This window comes from Lactuca virosa, chromosome 3, assembly GCF_052849685.1.
Source record: "Lactuca virosa cultivar CGN04683 chromosome 3, Lactuca_virosa_CGN04683_v6, whole genome shotgun sequence".
In the NCBI taxonomy this organism is placed as follows: Eukaryota; Viridiplantae; Streptophyta; class Magnoliopsida; order Asterales; family Asteraceae; genus Lactuca; species Lactuca virosa.
In genome coordinates, this window is record NC_136428.1 from 379,837,316 (window position 1) to 379,855,083 (window position 17,768).

At 41.1% G+C, this 17,768-nt stretch overlaps 1 protein-coding gene and 1 non-coding gene across 2 annotated transcripts; one reads left to right on the top strand and one right to left on the bottom strand.

The window, feature by feature from the left end:
- Positions 1-7,678: 7,678 nt before the first annotated feature.
- On the bottom strand, positions 7,679-7,785 carry LOC145168044 (small nucleolar RNA R71). Its single transcript, XR_013741638.1, has one exon. It is a non-coding gene; the product is annotated as a small nucleolar RNA R71 (small nucleolar RNA).
- Positions 7,786-8,810: 1,025 nt separating this feature from the next.
- On the top strand, positions 8,811-9,329 carry LOC145164965 (uncharacterized). The gene has a single exon (XM_079083607.1). The coding sequence runs from the start codon at positions 8,811-8,813 to the stop codon at positions 9,327-9,329; it is 519 nt and encodes a 172-aa protein (XP_078939733.1).
- The last annotated feature ends 8,439 nt before the right edge of the window (positions 9,330-17,768 follow it).

The following is a 17,768-nucleotide window of genomic DNA, read 5'->3' on the forward strand; positions in this document are numbered from 1 at the left end:
ATTTGGTTAAATGCTTTTAATGGACTCCATAACTTGTCCTCAAGTTATGGAAAATGAAAGCTTTTTATTTTAAGAGATCATTAAACTCATATGTTATGGAAATGAAAAGTTTTGACATGTTTCAAAACTTGCCCTCAAGTTTTGGAATTTGTAAAGTTACACTTTTGCATACTTTAATTCCAAACCTTAGAATTTTAAAAGTTTAAAATTCAACCCTTATAATTTATAGTATTATATGTTAATAATATATATATGTATAAGATCAAGTCAGTCTTACCGTTAGTAGGCCTCATTCACGAAGCCGGTCTATAAGGGGGGTATAAGGCTACTGCCTATAAAATGGCAGTTTAATGGGTGTCCACTCTCACCCACCGCTTCCTTGACTGGTGGAGGGTCGTTAGCCGAACGGGTAGGATACGACTATAAGTCTCATTAAGTATAATGATAGTAATAAAGTAACTAAACCTTTTATAAATTCCCAATCTTAGTTACTTTAGGAAAATGTGAAATTGATGCTAATCCATGAAAATTGCACTTTGCACCTTACCAAGTCGTTGATGGAGCGTGTGTGGTTAACCACCACATTAACTTGGACTAGTAAGGGTGGCAAAGGGTGGCTCGATATTTATCATAAGATCAATGGAGCGTGTGTGGTTAACCGGAACATTGATTGGGTGATAAAGTCGAGAGTACCAAGCACATTTTGTATGGTTATTCACCCCTTGTTTGTGATCCTCGGTATCCCAGTCACAAACCTAAAGGGCCTAAGAGAGATTTAAACATGCCATTGAATTGTTCAATGAATCTCAAAGGCTCAAGGAATTTCAATCCAATTAAAACTTAATAACAATTTCATTTCTCATGGTGGAAATTGGTAAATCGTCATTTACCTACCTTCAAATATTTTGCAAGTTGGATTATGGCATCCCTCCTCCAATTTGTAAAATATTGTGTTGGGTCAAAGCCTTAATATTTCATTTTGGGTGTTATATTAAGGACTCTTTATCTAATCTAAACTTTGTCTTTCTTTCTTTTCAGATGTCTTCCAACACTGCTTCTGGCTCAAACCCTACTGGCTCCTTCTCTCTCATGAATTTATGTGGGAGAGTCATCTTTGATGGTTCCAACGTCAATGATTGGATTAGGAACATCAGGATGGTGACTCGCTATGAGGACAAGGAATATGTCCTAGACAAGGAGCTTAAGGAAATCGATGATTCTTCTGCTACTCCTGAGGAGATCGCTGATTTGAGGACTCATTAGAAGGATGCCACCAAGGTGTCTTGTATCATGTTGGCGACCATGACAACTGAAATCCAAAAGTCCTATGAGGACTTATACCCTTTTGAGATGCACCAGGACCTGTTGGAAAGATACCATCAGAGTGCTCGTCAAGAGAGGTATGAAATCATCTCTTCCATGATAACAATCAGGATGAAGGATGGTGAACCCATCACGGGCCACTTGCAGAAAATGAAAAGGTTTGTGGACCGATTGCTAAAGTTGAATGTGAAATTCCCTGAGGAGCTGGCTATAGATATCATTCTACACTCCTTACCTCCATGTTATGATCAGTTATGCATGACCTATCATATGGCCAAGGAGGAGGTCACAGTTAGCAAACTTCAAAGGCTTTTGAGGATAGCCGAAAGTGGTCTCAAAGGTAAATCAGTTGTGGCATTGTCGTCTTGCACATGTCAGCAAGAAGCGCATAGGCCAACTCCAAAAGGCTGGAGTTTTGGAGTCATTCGACTTAAGGTCGGATGACACTTGCGAATCTTGCTTGCTTGAAAAAATGACTAAATCACCCTTCACTGGTACTTATGAAAGGGGTGAAGGTTTGTTAGATCTCACACACATTGATGTGTGTGGGCCCTTCAGAACTGCCACAAGGGATGCTAACCGCTTCTATGTGACTTTTACTGGTGATTACAGTAGATATGGCTATGTCTACGTAATCAAGCATAAGTCAGAAACCTTTGAGAAATTCAAAGAGTTTAAAAAAGAAGTGGAGAATCTGCTGGGCAGGAAGATAAAGATGCTCCGATCCGATCAGGGTGGTGAGGATCTTAGTATCGAGTTCCTAGACTATCTTAAGGAATGTGGGATTGTTTCACAATTTACGCCACCTAGGACACCACAGCTTAATGGTGTGGCTGAGAGGCGCAATCGAACCTTGTTGGACATGGTTCGTTCTATGATGAGTTGAGCTTCATTACCTATCTCATTTTGGGGGTATGCCTTAGATACTGCCGCCCATATCCTTAATCTAGTCCCAACCAAGAAGGTTGCCAAAATACCTCACGAGATGTGGACTAGGAAGGTTCTCACATTAGACCATATCAAGGTTTGGGGTTGCGAGGCTTTCGTGAGACGTGAGACTCACGACAAGTTCGAACCTCGAAGTGAGCGATGTATTTTCATCGGCTACCCACAAAAATCCTTTGGTTATCTCTGCTACAGACCGAGTGAAAATGTTGTCTTCGTTGCGAGGAGAGGAGTCTTTCGCGAGAGAGAGCTCATAAGCCAAGGAGACAATGGGAGGTAAATTGACCTTGAAGAACTTCAAGAGTCAAGCGGTGAAGGAACCTCAAACACTAGCGATCAACCTAAGGAGGAAACTCCTGTCGATCCAATTGACGAGTCCTTAGCTCTGAGTCGTTCCAGTAGAGTTAGAAATACGCCTGATTTTTATGGTTTTGATATTACTACTGAAGGTGATACATTTATCAGTGATAGCACACTGGTAAATTTGGATGAACCTAACAACTACAAGGAAGCCATGGCAGGCCCCGAGTATGCTAAATGGAAAGAGGCTATGGACAGCGAGATTTAGTCCATGTATGACAATCAACTTTGGAACTTGGTTGACAATGTACCGGGTCGTAAGACAGTCGGGTGTAAATGGATCTTCAAGAAGAAGACCGACATGGATGGTAAGATACACACTTATAAGGCGCGATTGTTTGTGAAGGGCTTTACTCAAACTCCGGGAGTTGACTATGATGAGACCTTCTCACCAGTAGCGAAGATTAAGTCTATTAGGGTTATGCTAGCCATAGCTGCATTTCATGACTATGAAATATGGCAAATGGATGTCAAACCCGATTTCCTTAATGGAAGGTTGGCTGAGGATGTTTACATGAGTCAGCCAGAGGGTTTTCTCGATGCAAAGTACCCTAATAGATTGTGTAAGTTTAAGAAATCCATTTATAGATTGAAATAAGCATCGCGCAGATGGAATCTTTGTTTCGATGAGAAAGTGAAAGAATTTGGTTTTTCGAGAAGCGAGGATGAGTCCTGTGTATATGTCAAATCTTGTGGGAGCATAGTTATCTTTTTGGTATTATATGTGGATGACATACTACTCTTAGTAAATGACATCCCAACCTTGCAGGAGGCTAAGTCCTGGCTTGGGAAGTGTTTCGCTATGAAGGACCACGGGGAAGCTGCCTATATTCTGGGGATAAGGATAATGAGAGATGGGAGTAAGAGACTAATTGGACTTAGTCAAAGTACCTACTTGGATAAGGTGTTGAAAAGATTCAACATGCAGGATTCCAAGAAAGGTGAGTTACCGATCCAGAGCAATGCCAAACTGAGTAAAGCTCATAGTCCGAGTACAGAGGCTGAGATAACTGAGATGAGTCGAATACCATATGCTTCCGCTGTTGGCTCGATCATGTATGCTATGACTTGTACTCTCTCTGATGTGGCCTTTGCTTTGAGCATGGTCAGCAGATATCAAGGGAATCCGAGCAAAGCTCACAGGACTGCGGTAAAGAACATTCTCAAGTACCTGCAGAGGACTAAGGACTGGGTCCTTACCCTCGGCGGGAGTGATGACTTGAGAGTGGTGGGGTATACTGACGCCAACTTTCAGACCAACAGAGATAATTTCCGCTCTCAGTCGGGCTGGGTCTTTACCCTAAATGGAGGAGCAATAACTTGGAAAAGTTCCAAGCAGGAGACGGTAGCTGATTCAATGTGCGAATCAGAGTACATAGCAGCAAGCGAGGCGGCGAAGGAGGCCATATGGCTGAAGAACTTCATCGGAGACCTTGGAGTTGTACCAGCTATAAGGGAGCCTTTGGAGAATTTCTATGACAGCGAGAATGCAATTGCCTTAGCCAAGGCACCAAGGGATCACGGCAGATCCAGGCACATCGACAGAAAATACTACTTCATTAGACATCTAATAGAAGAAGGACTCCTAGTGAAAAAGGGTATCGCTTGATGAGAATCCAGCAGATCCCCTCATGAAGGGACTGAGTAGGGTTAAGCATCTACAACATGCGAGGCGCATCGGGATGAAGGACGATATTAGTTTTAATGATGAGATAGCTTTCGAAACTTGTAATAGTTGAAATGTAATTGACATTTGATGCTTAAATAAAAAGTGTCTTTTATTTACTAGTATGGTACTGTCTGGTGTCAATCATTTATTATTGTTTCACTTTGCATGTTTTGAATTCCAGAATAATTATATTATTCAAAGCATCCACAGTCGATCATACGTTGGAAGTAGGTATTGAATCAAGACTATCATGAATTTGGCTTGTAGATTTGTCTGAATTGTGTTAGACATAACAAAGTTTGCTGCAACATTCATGAGTACTCATAAGGTCTGAGTATTGGATTAAACCCGCGCTCACTTGTAACACAGCATGGAATTTATCTCGAGTGATCGTGAGACGATAATATCATATAAGTCTTCAAACCAAGAGATATGAGTTGTTGACTATGAGTTGGTTGTGCATTGATAGTAGGTAACCGCTTTAGTAACTTGATACTATAAAGCATGTTGTTATGTACACTTTGATTAGTAGTTAGTACAAGCATATGAGTCAAAGTTTATCTGTTCCTTTTAGTCCTTGAAGGATTAAAAGCGATATCTTGGGCCCCTCGATGATTTTGTTTTGACTTATGTGTCGGGCCCGGTCAGAACTAAATTGATGTGTTCGATTAAGTTCTATGTCAAACAAATTAGAAATCTCGAAGCAAACTGTTGGACAATAAGTATGACGTTATTCCATGTATTTTTCCGACCGATATCTTGAGAACAGAGGATTATATGATCACTTATCTAAAATGGCACGTCACAGTTCGACAGAGGCTTTTAAGAGCTACGATTGCTAGTCGGTGTTTAAGGTCATACTTGCAACTATAGTTAATAGACTTATACAAGTGGGAGAATTGTGGATAAGGTGTATAAGTCCATAACTATATTTGGTATGTACTTGACCCGAGGGTAGCATGGTCCATTTGGGTTGCATGGCACCGGAACAATCTGAAGGATGGACATTTGAGAAAAGGATATTTATGATTTATTAATATATTATAAGTTCTAATATATTAATATGAAATCATATTATTTAATTAGTATTTATCAAGAATTAATTTGGAACTAATTTTGTGATCAAAAGAGACTAATTAAATATAAGGGGTTGATTTGGTAAATCATGCATTCTTATGGTGTGTGCCAATGATCCATGATTCCTTATGTTGGGCTAAACCCATGTGACAACCCATGGATGATCCATGGAGGTTTAAACCCATGGAGCATGAGGAATATGGAAGGTCATGCACATTACGGTTTACATGGAGTAACCCTAGTTTTGCCACACTATATAAGAGACCCTAAGGCTACCAAAATCGGCACCTAAGTGAGCTTAGAAGAGTGCTAGCCGATTTTGTGAAGCAAGGAATCCTATCTGAAGTCCTCCGTTGTTGGTGGTGTTGTGTGAAGCATTTGAGGCATCACATTTGGGGTGCTAGGCTCTTAAAGGTCCAAGGAATCAAGCTACAAGAAAAGGTATGTCTTTTATCTAGTTTTTTGTTATACAAGTACCTATGTTTGCATGCTAGATAGGACAATGCTTTGGAAAATCATTTTGCATGTATAATTAGAGAAAAAATAGATCCAAAGCATTTAGGGTTGTATATGCACCTTAAGGTTGTTAGGATGCTCAAAACCCTTCATAAAACCCTTTTACTTTCGTTGGTGATGATGAACCCTTTGAACTATGTGTGGATTTTGATTTTATAAGTACTTATTGTCTATATTCTTAGTGTTGATGAATCAAAACCTTACATGTTTTAGTTCTAGTTTTTGATTGCCTTGATATATGTTTAGTGTAGTAGATGATCATTCTATATGCATGAACTTGATTACCTAGTAGTTTATAATCATTAAATTGCTAGAGCTAGGGTTAAACAAATCTTAGATTAGATAATTAAAGCTAGTAACTTTAACTGTGTTAGAGAGCATAATTGAGCCATAATTTGTGCTTGGTTGCTTGACTTGATCATAGGAAAGTAACTATTAGATTTATCGTATATAGCCAAATTCCTCTTAATATCGATTTCGTGTTTACTTGTGTTTGATCATATCATAGCAAGTCATAAATTGGTAATAACTACGTAATTGATCATGATAACTAGTTTCATAATAATTTGGTAACCATCAATAGTAATCTAATAAGAAATCAACCATAGGGAACAGGCAGGATTTGCGTCTAATGAAAATACCTTTTAATATTGAATTTTGATAGTTTTCTTTGCTTAATTTAATAGTGATATTTGGTAGTTGTTTAATTTAAGTTCTTCTGATCTTGCAAAATCAATAAAATTCTCATTTTAAGTTTGTTTCTTAGATTAAATTTTAGTAATTATTTTAATAATTAATTTTCGTTCCCTGTGTTCGACACCTGACTTACCTAAACTACTCTATAATCAGACTAGGTACACTGCCTATAAGTGCATAAATTAGTTAAGTTAGTTTGGTTTATAAATTTAAAAGTTGATATGTATAATTTTGCACATTAACTTTTTTGGTGCCGTTGTCAGGGAATGACTTATTTGATTTTTATTTTCATTACTTTTAGTTATTCGATCCTTTTTGTGGGTTAAAAATCGCAAAAAATTATTTTTCTTCATTATTAAAATTTTTTATTTGGTCAGTAGCCACACTGTGGGCGTTTTTTGCCATGCCGTGATTACTGTGCAGTCAGTTTTTCGTTAATTTATTTTTATTAGTTTTACGTGTTTTTGTTTTGTTTTGTTTCTATTTCATTGACTTATGACTAGAGGATCCGGATATCCAATACTTCCACCACTTCAAGATCTAGAATCTGCTTTCCATAAAAGAAGGATAAGAAGGTTGACGAATCTACTAGCACCTTCGAATTTGACACGTTCGAGCAATTTGAGAAGAATTCAAACAAGAATGGAATTGGTTACGACCTAGAAAAAGAAAGTGAATCAAATGAAGATATAAAGTGTGAAGTAGAAGATATGGGACATAACCATGATGACGATGGAGGAGTACTAAAGGAGGATGCGTAATGACAATGATCCTGGTTTACTACCACCCATGATTCCAGCTGCAACTAACTTTGAACTTAAGGGTCATATTTTCTCGATGCTCAAAGAAATTCCATTTTCTGGGAAAGATTATGATGATTCTTTCAAGGACATCAGTGAAGTTTTGGACATTGACAACTATTTGAATGTTCCAAATGTTTCAAGAGATGCATTTTTACTGAGAATGCTTCCTGTGGCATTTACTGGAGATGCAAAAATATGGTTGAAGTCATTAGCTCTTGGAACAATTAAAACTTAGGACAACCTTTGTGAATATTTCATAGAGAAATTTAGTCCTCCTTTGAAGATTGCCAAACTAAAAAAGAAGATTGCTAACTTCCAACAAGAAATTAGACAGTCGTTATACGAAGCTTGGGAGAGATACAAAGGTCTTCTAAGAAATTATCCTCAACATGCCTTAAACTTGCAACAACAGGTTTCTATATTCTATGATGGGGTGAATGTGACAATGAGGCAACTCTTGATTATCAAGGAGCAATGACTAAGAAGAATCCCGCTACAATCAAATAATTAATTGAGGAACTCACGAAGCACTCAAGAGAATACCATAACCCGTGAGAGGATGCTACAAAAGGTAAAGGAAGTGGAGATGGAGCACATGAGAATTTGGAAGAAATAATGGCTAAACTTGAGAATATGGATCGGCGAATGATGACTATGGATTAATGTATACATGTCATACGAGTTGGGTGTGATAATTGCAATGGGTCGCATTTGAAGAAAGATTGCGATTTAGATGCAAATGGGAACCGGAAGGCACAAGTATGTTACTCGAGTGGAGACAAGTATGATGAAGACCGGAGAAAACCTAAAAAGGAGTGGTTACCATATGATGAATATAATAAAGCCAAGGAAGAGAAGTTTACGCAAACCAGTCGAGGTTTTTATCAAAAAGAACAACCACCGTCCGAGAACAAATATGAGTTTGAGTCAATGTTTGCACATTTTGTAGCCGTTTCTGAGAAAGACATGACACGACTGACACTACGTTAAGGAACCAACATGATTTTATTAAGAACATCGAAACTTAATTGGTTCAATTGACCAAAATCGTAAACGAGGGATTGCAACCTAAAACTCCCGATCAAAATCCTCGATCTCATGTTATGGAAATATACACTAAAAAAGAAGTTGATTCTGAGCCATTTGTGATGTACGATACAACTACCAAACACTCCAATCTATAGCCAGAAGTAGTAAAGCCTGAAGAAAAAACTGAAAAGTCCTCTACCCAGTGCCCACGGCATGGCAACCACGAGGCCACGTCGTGGCCACTAAAGAATTGAAATTCTTCTTCTTTTAAACCATATCAACCTCCACTGCTATATCCATCTCGAGCCGTGTGAAACCCATTGGAGCTGGAACAGAAGAAATTTATGGAACAAGTGCTATCCCTTTCAATTAATGCTCCATTGCACAAATCTATGGCTACACTTCCAAAATTCGCTAAGGATGTGATAATGAACCGAAAGGAGTTGGAAAAAGCACCTATTACTGTGCTTAATGAATTGTATGTTGTTTCCATCATTGAGGGGTTGCCAATAAAAATAGGAGATCATGAGAGGTTGACTTTGCCTTGCGAATTTGAAAATTCTACTTCAATAAATGCTTTAGCCGATTATAGGGATAACATAAATCTCATGCCCTATTCTTTTTACAAGAAGCTTGCACTACCAAGGCTACAAAAGACAAGAATGACAATTCGAATGGCGGATCACTCAATCACTTATCCATGCGAAATTGTAGAAGATTTATTGGTGAAGGTTGGAAAATTTATTTTTCCAGTGGACTTTGTGGTTTCAGACATGAAAAAAGACGAAGACCTTCCCATAATCTTGGGAAAACCATTCTTGAGCAGCGTACGATACCATGTTGACATCCATGATTCAAAGCTAACATTTCGTGTAGAAGATGAAGAAATAACTTTTGAAATGAACCAATAAGCGAGTCATAGCGAAACGTTAGATGAGGTGTTAAGAGTGAGCAATTTGAAGGGTGTAAAAGAAAACAAAAGAGTAGAAGAAAGTCTCAACGAGCTAGAGAAAATAGAAAAAACTGATGGAGGAAGAGATCAAAGAATAGGAGAAGCCTCAAATTAAAGAAGTCAAGTTTACCAATCCAAGAGCTTCAATCCCCATGGTTTTTGAAGATTTCGGTCTTACAACTCCAAAAGTTCAAGTGGAAGAGGAAAGTGAAGAAAAAATTTTGATTCTAGTAATGATAAGGAGATGAGCAAAAAATAGATTGAACAAGACAAAAAAAAGCTAATTTTTCATATGATGGAAGTGGAAGCAAGAGAACAAGTAGAAGGGGAAGGTAAGACGAAACTTGCTGAAAAAAGGGAGGGGTTGAAACCAAAACACGAAGGAAGCACCAACACAAGGAAGAAATAAAAGACAAAAAAGGGGTACATTAGGCAGGCACAAGCTTATAAAAGAAAATGGAAAGAATAAAAGAAGAAAAGGGAGACCCCACTCCCAATCACAACAACGTAGAGTAGGAAGGAGTCCGACTCACGACTCCTCAAAAAGAAGCACTTATCGGGAGGCAACCCGACGTTTTTACTGATTTTGCATTTTCTTTTTGATTTTTAGTTTTTCGTTTTATTTTATAAATTGTTTTTTTGTTTAACCGAATGATGATGTGTTTCTCTTATTCTTGATCTTATTTTGCATTATTCAGAGAAATGGATGTAGTGAAGAAGCTTAATTGAAGAAAGTCAAGAGATTTTAGAAGATTACAATCAAGAGCCACATCTTTGAATAAGTGTGGGTGCCTATCAGATGAAGTGGGAGTTTGAAAGAATTTTATTGAAAAAGAAGAGGTCTAGAATGGTCCTAAGCCATTAAGAAGTAAAGACGCATTACATTTTGGCTCAAAAAGACATTATGTAAAGCCTCCAAGATGTGGCTATCACCTCCACACAGTGGCATTTGTTATTATCCCGATCAGACTCTGTCCATTATTACCACCACTTCGTGGCGTAAGAATTCCACGACGTAGCCAAGTTTTGCACACTTTTTGAAGATGGGTCTTTTGGTTCATTTTAATCCGACACATTTGCATTCATGAGCAAATAGTCCAAACCTATTGTTTTCCAGCCATTATACGAGATGTCAACCACAGAACTTTCAATTTCTATCTCGCCACTACTACCCCAAGGGAGTCTGTTCCATTTTCCATATTTACTTTTATGTTCTTTAATTGTTTGTGCATGCAATGAAGGCTTTGCATCATTTAAGTGTGGGGTAGGGTCGAATATAGGAATGCAAGCATACTGATAAATTTTTTTAAAAATGACTAGGATTTTTAAAAGAAATTTAGATATAAAGACTTGAAATAATGGTCTAAAATTGAATCTAGTTGAAAAAAATAGTTATATTATTGTGTTGAGATCTCAGCTGCTAGTGTTGTGTGGGATGATCCGATGAGAGCTTTGATACTTAATTGAGCCAATATATGTTATAGTATATTTGTGGCTTCCTTATCCTAGTGAAATCATGGAACAACAACATAACCTTTTTTAGTGTGAGGGACATAATATCTTTAGCGTCGTGTATCTGAAATGTATCGAGGAGTACTTATATAGTCATTACACTTTAGACTAATACCTCTAATTAATCAGGGTTGATGTTAAGTTCAGTTGCTTAAGCATATGGTTTTTTTAGGATTTTTAGCTTTGAGTGATAAAAAAAAGAAAAAAGAAAAAAAAAGTTGCAAAGTTTGAGTGAATAAGAGTCTAGAAAGCTATGAAGATCAAATATTATGAAGAAAAGTTCAAAGAAGATCAAAATTATTGAGGACTCAAGTTGAAGAATTTAAAGAATAAGGCAATTTGCCAAGTTCTTTCTGGGTTATTTTACCATATGTATGCTTGGGAGCTTAGCCAAAAACTACCTTGAGGTCAAGAAAGTTTTATGAGGATATATTCAGAGGGATGCATAAAATATATGTCGTTCAAAATAACTGGGAAGTGTTGTAACATCCAGATTTCCAGGCATGGCAATTTGAGTATTTCTTTTTTAGTAAAAGGGAGGGACTCGATGAGTTGAGGCGTAGACTCGTCGAGTAGGATCGCGTGTGATGACTGGATTAATGAACGGACTCGACGAGTCGGAAAGGGTGGACTCGACGAGTCCGCGCTGTGGATTGAAACCCTAATTCTCGTGGTCTGTGCCCTATTTAAAGGCCTTTATGGCCTTCATTTGCGGCCACTTCACCCCTAAGAAACCCTAGAGAGCAGAGAGATCGTTTGTGGTGCAAGAGGAAGGCTAATTCATCATTATTTGGTGTGCTTTAGCAAAGGGAAGGGAGGATTTCGAGCTAGGCAGTCTTGTGGGACTCAAATCTTCCATCATTTGGTGCAGAGCTGCTGTGGGAGGTAAGGATTCATGTCCATTTTCATTGAGTAATAGATTTCATGAATCTAGGGCTTTTTCTCTTCTTTTTGGTAAGGGATCTAGTGTATGTGATGTCCCCTTGTGTCAATATCATCAGATCTTGACCTTGAGAGCTCCAGAGAGTCCCCATTCTCCAGCTTTATGTAGTCCTTTATGAGTTTGGGGCTTAGGTTATCATTTTAAGAGTTATTTTGGCATATAAAGGTGATAGTGTGATGCATGGGCCTAAAGTTCGAACCTTTTCGTGATTATCATGCTTGGGAAGGTCAGATCTATAGATTGGAGAAGCAGATCTGACCTCAGAAGGTCATTTAAGTGTGAGCATGGAAGCAACTCACCGAGTCCATAAGTGGACTCGACGAGTCGAGTCGGGGTTGCCCCACGATTCGCGACCGGAGGAACCCGTCGAGTGGAAGGATGACTCGACGAGCCAAGAGAGCCTGGAAGGATTCAGAGGACCCGCATGGACTCGCCGAGTCGCCCTTGTGCACTCGACGAGTCGGGTCAAAGTTTGACCGTTGACTTTCGTTGACTTTAGGGTTCTGGTCAAGACTGATTCAAGAGAGTTCAGAGAGGGGTAGAATGGCCTTCTACCCAATCTTTATAGATGAGACTATGAGAGAATATTGATCGGGATGTTATTTGAATAATAGGAGGAGGCTAGGTCAGGACATTGAGCACGAGAGTTTATCCGACTTCATCGAGGTGAGTCTTCCCACTATATTGTACCTGGAAGGGTACCTATGTGTGACCGGAAGGTCTTATATGCTATGAGATGTATGAGCTGTATGTTGTTATGTGATATGTATGTGTTATGTATGTTATGTACGATAAGGACCGGAAGGTCAAGTTGATATGGACCGAAAGGTCAAGATGATATGGACCGGAAGGTCAAGAGGTTACGGACCGGAAGGTCGATACGGGTAGGACCGGAAGGTCTACGGGGATTCGGGACGGAAGTCCCCTGAGACACATGGATCGGAAGATCCTACAGAGTTATGGCCTGGAAAGGTGTATGTGTTGTATATGGTATCTTGGGGAACTCACTAAGCATTTATGCTTACAGTTGTTGTGTTATGTGTTTCAGGTACTAGCGAGGATCGCGGGAAGGCGCCGGCATGATCTGTACACACTCATAGAGATTATGTTTTGAGATTCTGGGAATTGTTGTTATGATGACATTGGATACAGTTTGTTATGATATTGTTTTTGATGATTTAAAAATGAAAAATTGTTTTGAAAATTTACGTCGTTACAAGTTGGTATCAGAGCCTTGGTTTGAGGGATTCGGATGAACCTTCGGGCGTATCTGAACTCAAACTGAGGATTTGAGGAAAATTTTCAGAAAAGAAACAATTTTTCTAAAAGAGTAAAAGATTTTGAGAAAGGCAGAACGGAGCAGTGTGTACGATCAGCCAGCGCCCGAACGGTGATTTCCCAAAATAGCCTTACATTATGTGTTATGAGATATGATATGATATGTTATGCATGCTAGAGTAGGCTAGGTATTCATATTAGGACTAGAGTGGCCTGATTTGTGATGCTTTAGCCTAGGAGATTACTGCTGCTATGAGATGCTTCGAGAGTGAGTAGGTAGCAGTGAGGAGCTTATGAGAAGTCTACCGAAGGGTAGCCTATGCTTAGCGAGATGTAGAGTACTTGTGATCTGGGATCCTAAGAGGAGGACTTGGAATGAATGTTGATGCGGTGTGGAAGGTAGTATTGGGCCCGTACTACTGAGAACACCGGATCAGTGCACAGTCCAAGTAAGAATCCTTAGGGTACTAAGGAACAAGTAGGGCTGAGTTATCGAGTGCGAGTACACTCGAGTGAGTCTCTGATATTTTTTTTATGTTATGTTGTATTTCGGAGACATCATGGTTGAGACACGCCACAGACCTGAGACGAGCGGCGTGAGTGACGAGGAGCTTCGTCAGATGATCCACGATGAGGTGGCAGCGGCGATTCGAGCCAAGATTCCGGAGATGTTTGGGTCTATCAAGACCATATTGATTGAGACTTTTGATGAGCAGTACGCAGCGGTGACTGAGGCTGCGGCTGCTGCAGCTACTACAGCTGTGGCGGCTACCAGTCCTCAGGGAGGTGACTCGTTGTTGTTTCGAGAGTTCAACAACACGAAGCCACCGGAGTTTGATGGGACGCAGGATCCGATTGCTGCGATGAGATGGATTTCTGATATCGAGGGATGCTTCTACACCTTTTCGTGTCCGGAGCATCTGAGGGTTCGGTTTGCACTGAAACAGTTTCTCTTGGGGGCGAAGGACTGGTGGAAGTTCATGGCGGCGAACTTCACTCTTGTAGAGATTTCGGAGGTGACCTAGGAGAGGTTCACCACCATGTTCAGAGACGAGTATGTTCCCCCGGTGGAGTGGGAACGGTTGGCAAAGGAGTTCTTGTCCCTCAAGCAGGGGGCGGAGTCCGTGACTGTGATTACATGGATGTTTCATGAGAGGGCTTTGTTTTCCCTGAGCATGTGTCGTCTGAGCAGACACACATGAGACGGTATTTGGGCATCGAGAAGTGATGTCACGGTTCGAGTACCATGATAAGTAGCAGATTGATAAGTGATGTCATGGTTCGAGTACCATGATAAGTAGCAGATTGAGAAGTGATGTCATGGGTCGAGTCCCATGAGTTGTAGCAGGTCGAGAGTTGATGTCATGGTTCGAGTGCCATGATTTGAGGTGGATTGAGAAGAGGGAACGTGGTTTGAGTATCATGACATGTGGCGGTTAGTGTTCTGGTTTTTACCAGTTATTCCTTGGGGATTATCTAGACTGAGATCGAAGGGAATGAGTGTGGGACCAGAAGGCCATGATGAACAAGTTTTAGTGGAGCATCCCTTGAAAAGGGAAATCGAGTGAGCTCCGAGGGATTGTAGGTGATATGTCAGTTGGAGTCGCAAGACTCAGGGATGAGTAGGGATGGTGCGTTATGGGAGAATACGGTCTGGGCTGGGCGACCGGCCGATAGTGGAGAGGTCACTTTCGGTGACCCGAGTGGTGCTATATCCGTTTCCTGTGGGAGACATAAGAGGTGTTGAGATTTCGGTTTTGAGTTTGGGGGTGAGCCCTATGGGATTGCACGGATGGTGATCTTCAACCAGAGTATGTGGCAGTAGGTCTGCCGTGAGGTAAAGATATAGCTTGAACAGGTCGTCAGTGGGGACTGAGATGGTCAAGGACCAGGAGACACCCTAATTGAGTATAGTAGGGCATGTGTTAGCTGCAACGTCGGACGATCAAGAGGAGTATATCAGGGTGGTAGCCCTTATTGTCTTTGATGACTATTAAGAGTGGAAATATGGTTTCTGCTCTTATGCTAAGTGACGTGATGGAACGTTTGAGGAGTCAATGATAAGGAGTACGGTAGATCATTACTTCCAGACTAAGAGTGAGGGTTAATACTGATCGGTTGGGAGGTCCGGTGATGGAATGGTGTGAGATTCTGAATGACTAAAGGCAATCATGGTAGGAAGTTCTGAGGATTTCATCTGAGTTTCGGGGCATTGGGGTTGCTCGATCTCTGTCAGGAGATCATCGAGCGTTATGTAGCACTTTCCAAGAGTCGGTGCGATGTTACTGGTGGAAACAGCCTGTGGGATCGATTACTGGTGCGCCGATTGGGGTTGGTTCGAACCCTAAGTGGGGGAGAACCGGGTATTTTATTGAGGGGATTAGAGATTCGATCGAGAATGGTTAGAGATCTGGATACAGAGAGATCGGCAGTGCGAACTCATGAGCCCAGGGTTATTGGTGATTGAGACGAGGTGCAGAGCGAGATAATGAATGTGTTATGTTTGAAAAGGATGAGTGTCTCCACGGTAATTGGCCGTTGGTCGGAGACCTTGGGGTGAACGGAAATTCTTCAAGGTCAAAATGGTGAATTCGAGATGGTTGGCTCGTAGGGTGAGTTCGACGGTTGAGAAATTCTGGTTCAATGATGGGGCTGTTAGTCAGCTTGGGAAGGGCAGAAGTTAATTAGACAACCAATTCCAGGTTGTGGAACAGGAAGATCAGTGGATGAGACGAGATGTCGTGAGGTTCTATGGTGGTGTATCGAGGTATCCGAATTTAATGCACTGGATTTCGGATGATTTTGAGTCTTGAGTGGAGATGGCAGGTGGTAGGTCAAGCATCTATGATTCCAGTGGGAGTCCTTTCGGTTAATGTCAAAAAGTGAGATTGTCCAAGAATATGGATTGCAGCAGAGAAGGGTGTTTTATTATGGCGATTACTGCCAGATATAGTGATGCATAATTTGGGTAAGTGCATGCACCTATATATGATTGGTCCGCGGAGTGTGTGAGTCAGTCAGAGGTTGTTGTGATGCTACGGGAAGCCGTAGTACTCACTAGTCAGAGGTTTTTGTGATGCTACGGGAAGCCGTAGTACTCACTAGTCAGATGTTGTTGTGATGCTACGGGAAGCCGTAGTACTCACTAGTCAGAGGTTGTTATGATGCTACGGGAAGCTGTAGTACTCACTAGTCAGAGGTTGTTGTGATGCTACGGGAAGCCGTAGTACTCACTTGGCAGAGGTTGTTGTCATGCTACGGGAAGCCGTAGTACTCACTAGTCAGAGGTTGTTGTGATGCTACGGGAAGCCGTAGTACTCACTAGTCAGAGGTTGTTGTGATGCTACGAGAAGCCGTAGTACTCACTAGTGAGAGGTTGTGGTGATACTGCGGGAAGCCGTAGTACTCACCAGTCAGTTTGAGGTTGTGGTGATACTACGGGAAGCCGTAGTACTCACCAGTCAGTGAGAGGTTGATGTGGTGCTACGGGAAGACGTAGCACACACTAGTTAGCGATAAGTTGTTATGATAAAGTAATCTTTGATCAGAGCATGGCGCAGAGAGTTTTAGGAATGGGGTGGCCCTGATTGGTTAGTTTTTGGGAACCTGGTGGTCGGACCAGGGGCGAGATCGGGGTCTCCTCATTGTTAGGGGATCATTATGTTCTGAGTAAGGTGTGGTCATTGCAATCCGAAAGAATGGGATAAGTAAGGTACGCATGGGGCGCAGGAAATGAGTTCTGAGTTGAGTGCTTCGTTAGGATGAGTGGTTCCAACTATGGGTCGGACCAAACTCCCGAGTTTGAGTTTGGCTCTGGTGGTGCTTTGGATAGGCGAGATGAGGTTCTGGATTCTGAGGTGGGTTCCATGTTGAAGAGTGTTGTTTGTCATCTGATGTCTTTGACCTGTGTGGGTCAGTACTCGGGTACGGGAGGTACCGCAAGTTGCATGGAACTATGAGTAACAGATGACAGAGGTCGGGGTTGAGTCGATCTTCAGTTGGGAAGGTAGCATTCGCTTAGGGTTAAGCGGACTTCATTACTCGAGTGTTACATTGGGCCGATGTGGCTATAGTAAGAAGGAAACCATGGAGACGGTTCGGATAATGCAACGGATGACCCAGGAGTCTCAACTGTTGGGTCGAGATCAGGTCTGGTACTCAGTGTTAAAAAGGGATACGAGGGATGCAGCCGAGGCTTATGATTTTAGATGTCTGAGGACTTCTGAGCGAGCATGATTCTCTTGTGTCAGAGAACAGGATGTTCAAAGTTTATTGTTCGGATGGATTTTGATAAAAGTTCAGTGGATGAGCCCTGGTGGGGTGTAAACCCTTTTCGTTCCTTGGGGCGTGATTCGACTGTTTTGGTACGTTAGTATGAGCGATCGGTATTCGATTGTCGGATTTTGTCTTGTGAGAATCAGAGGAGCAGTGAGTTATCAGGGTTTGATGTTCGAAGAGCGAATATCATGGTGATAGCGTGAGTGGAGGGTCTGGCGGCAGGCCATGCCACTAGAGTTTCCCGATTCTGGGAAGGTCAGGAAGGGGTATTTTAGCAACAGAGGGGCCAGTTTTGTTCCAAATTTGGAGTTCCTAGTTGGATCCAGGTATTCATGGGGAAAGATATCGTTTTGGTGTGAGAACCTCTCAGTGGTGCTTTTCGAGTGT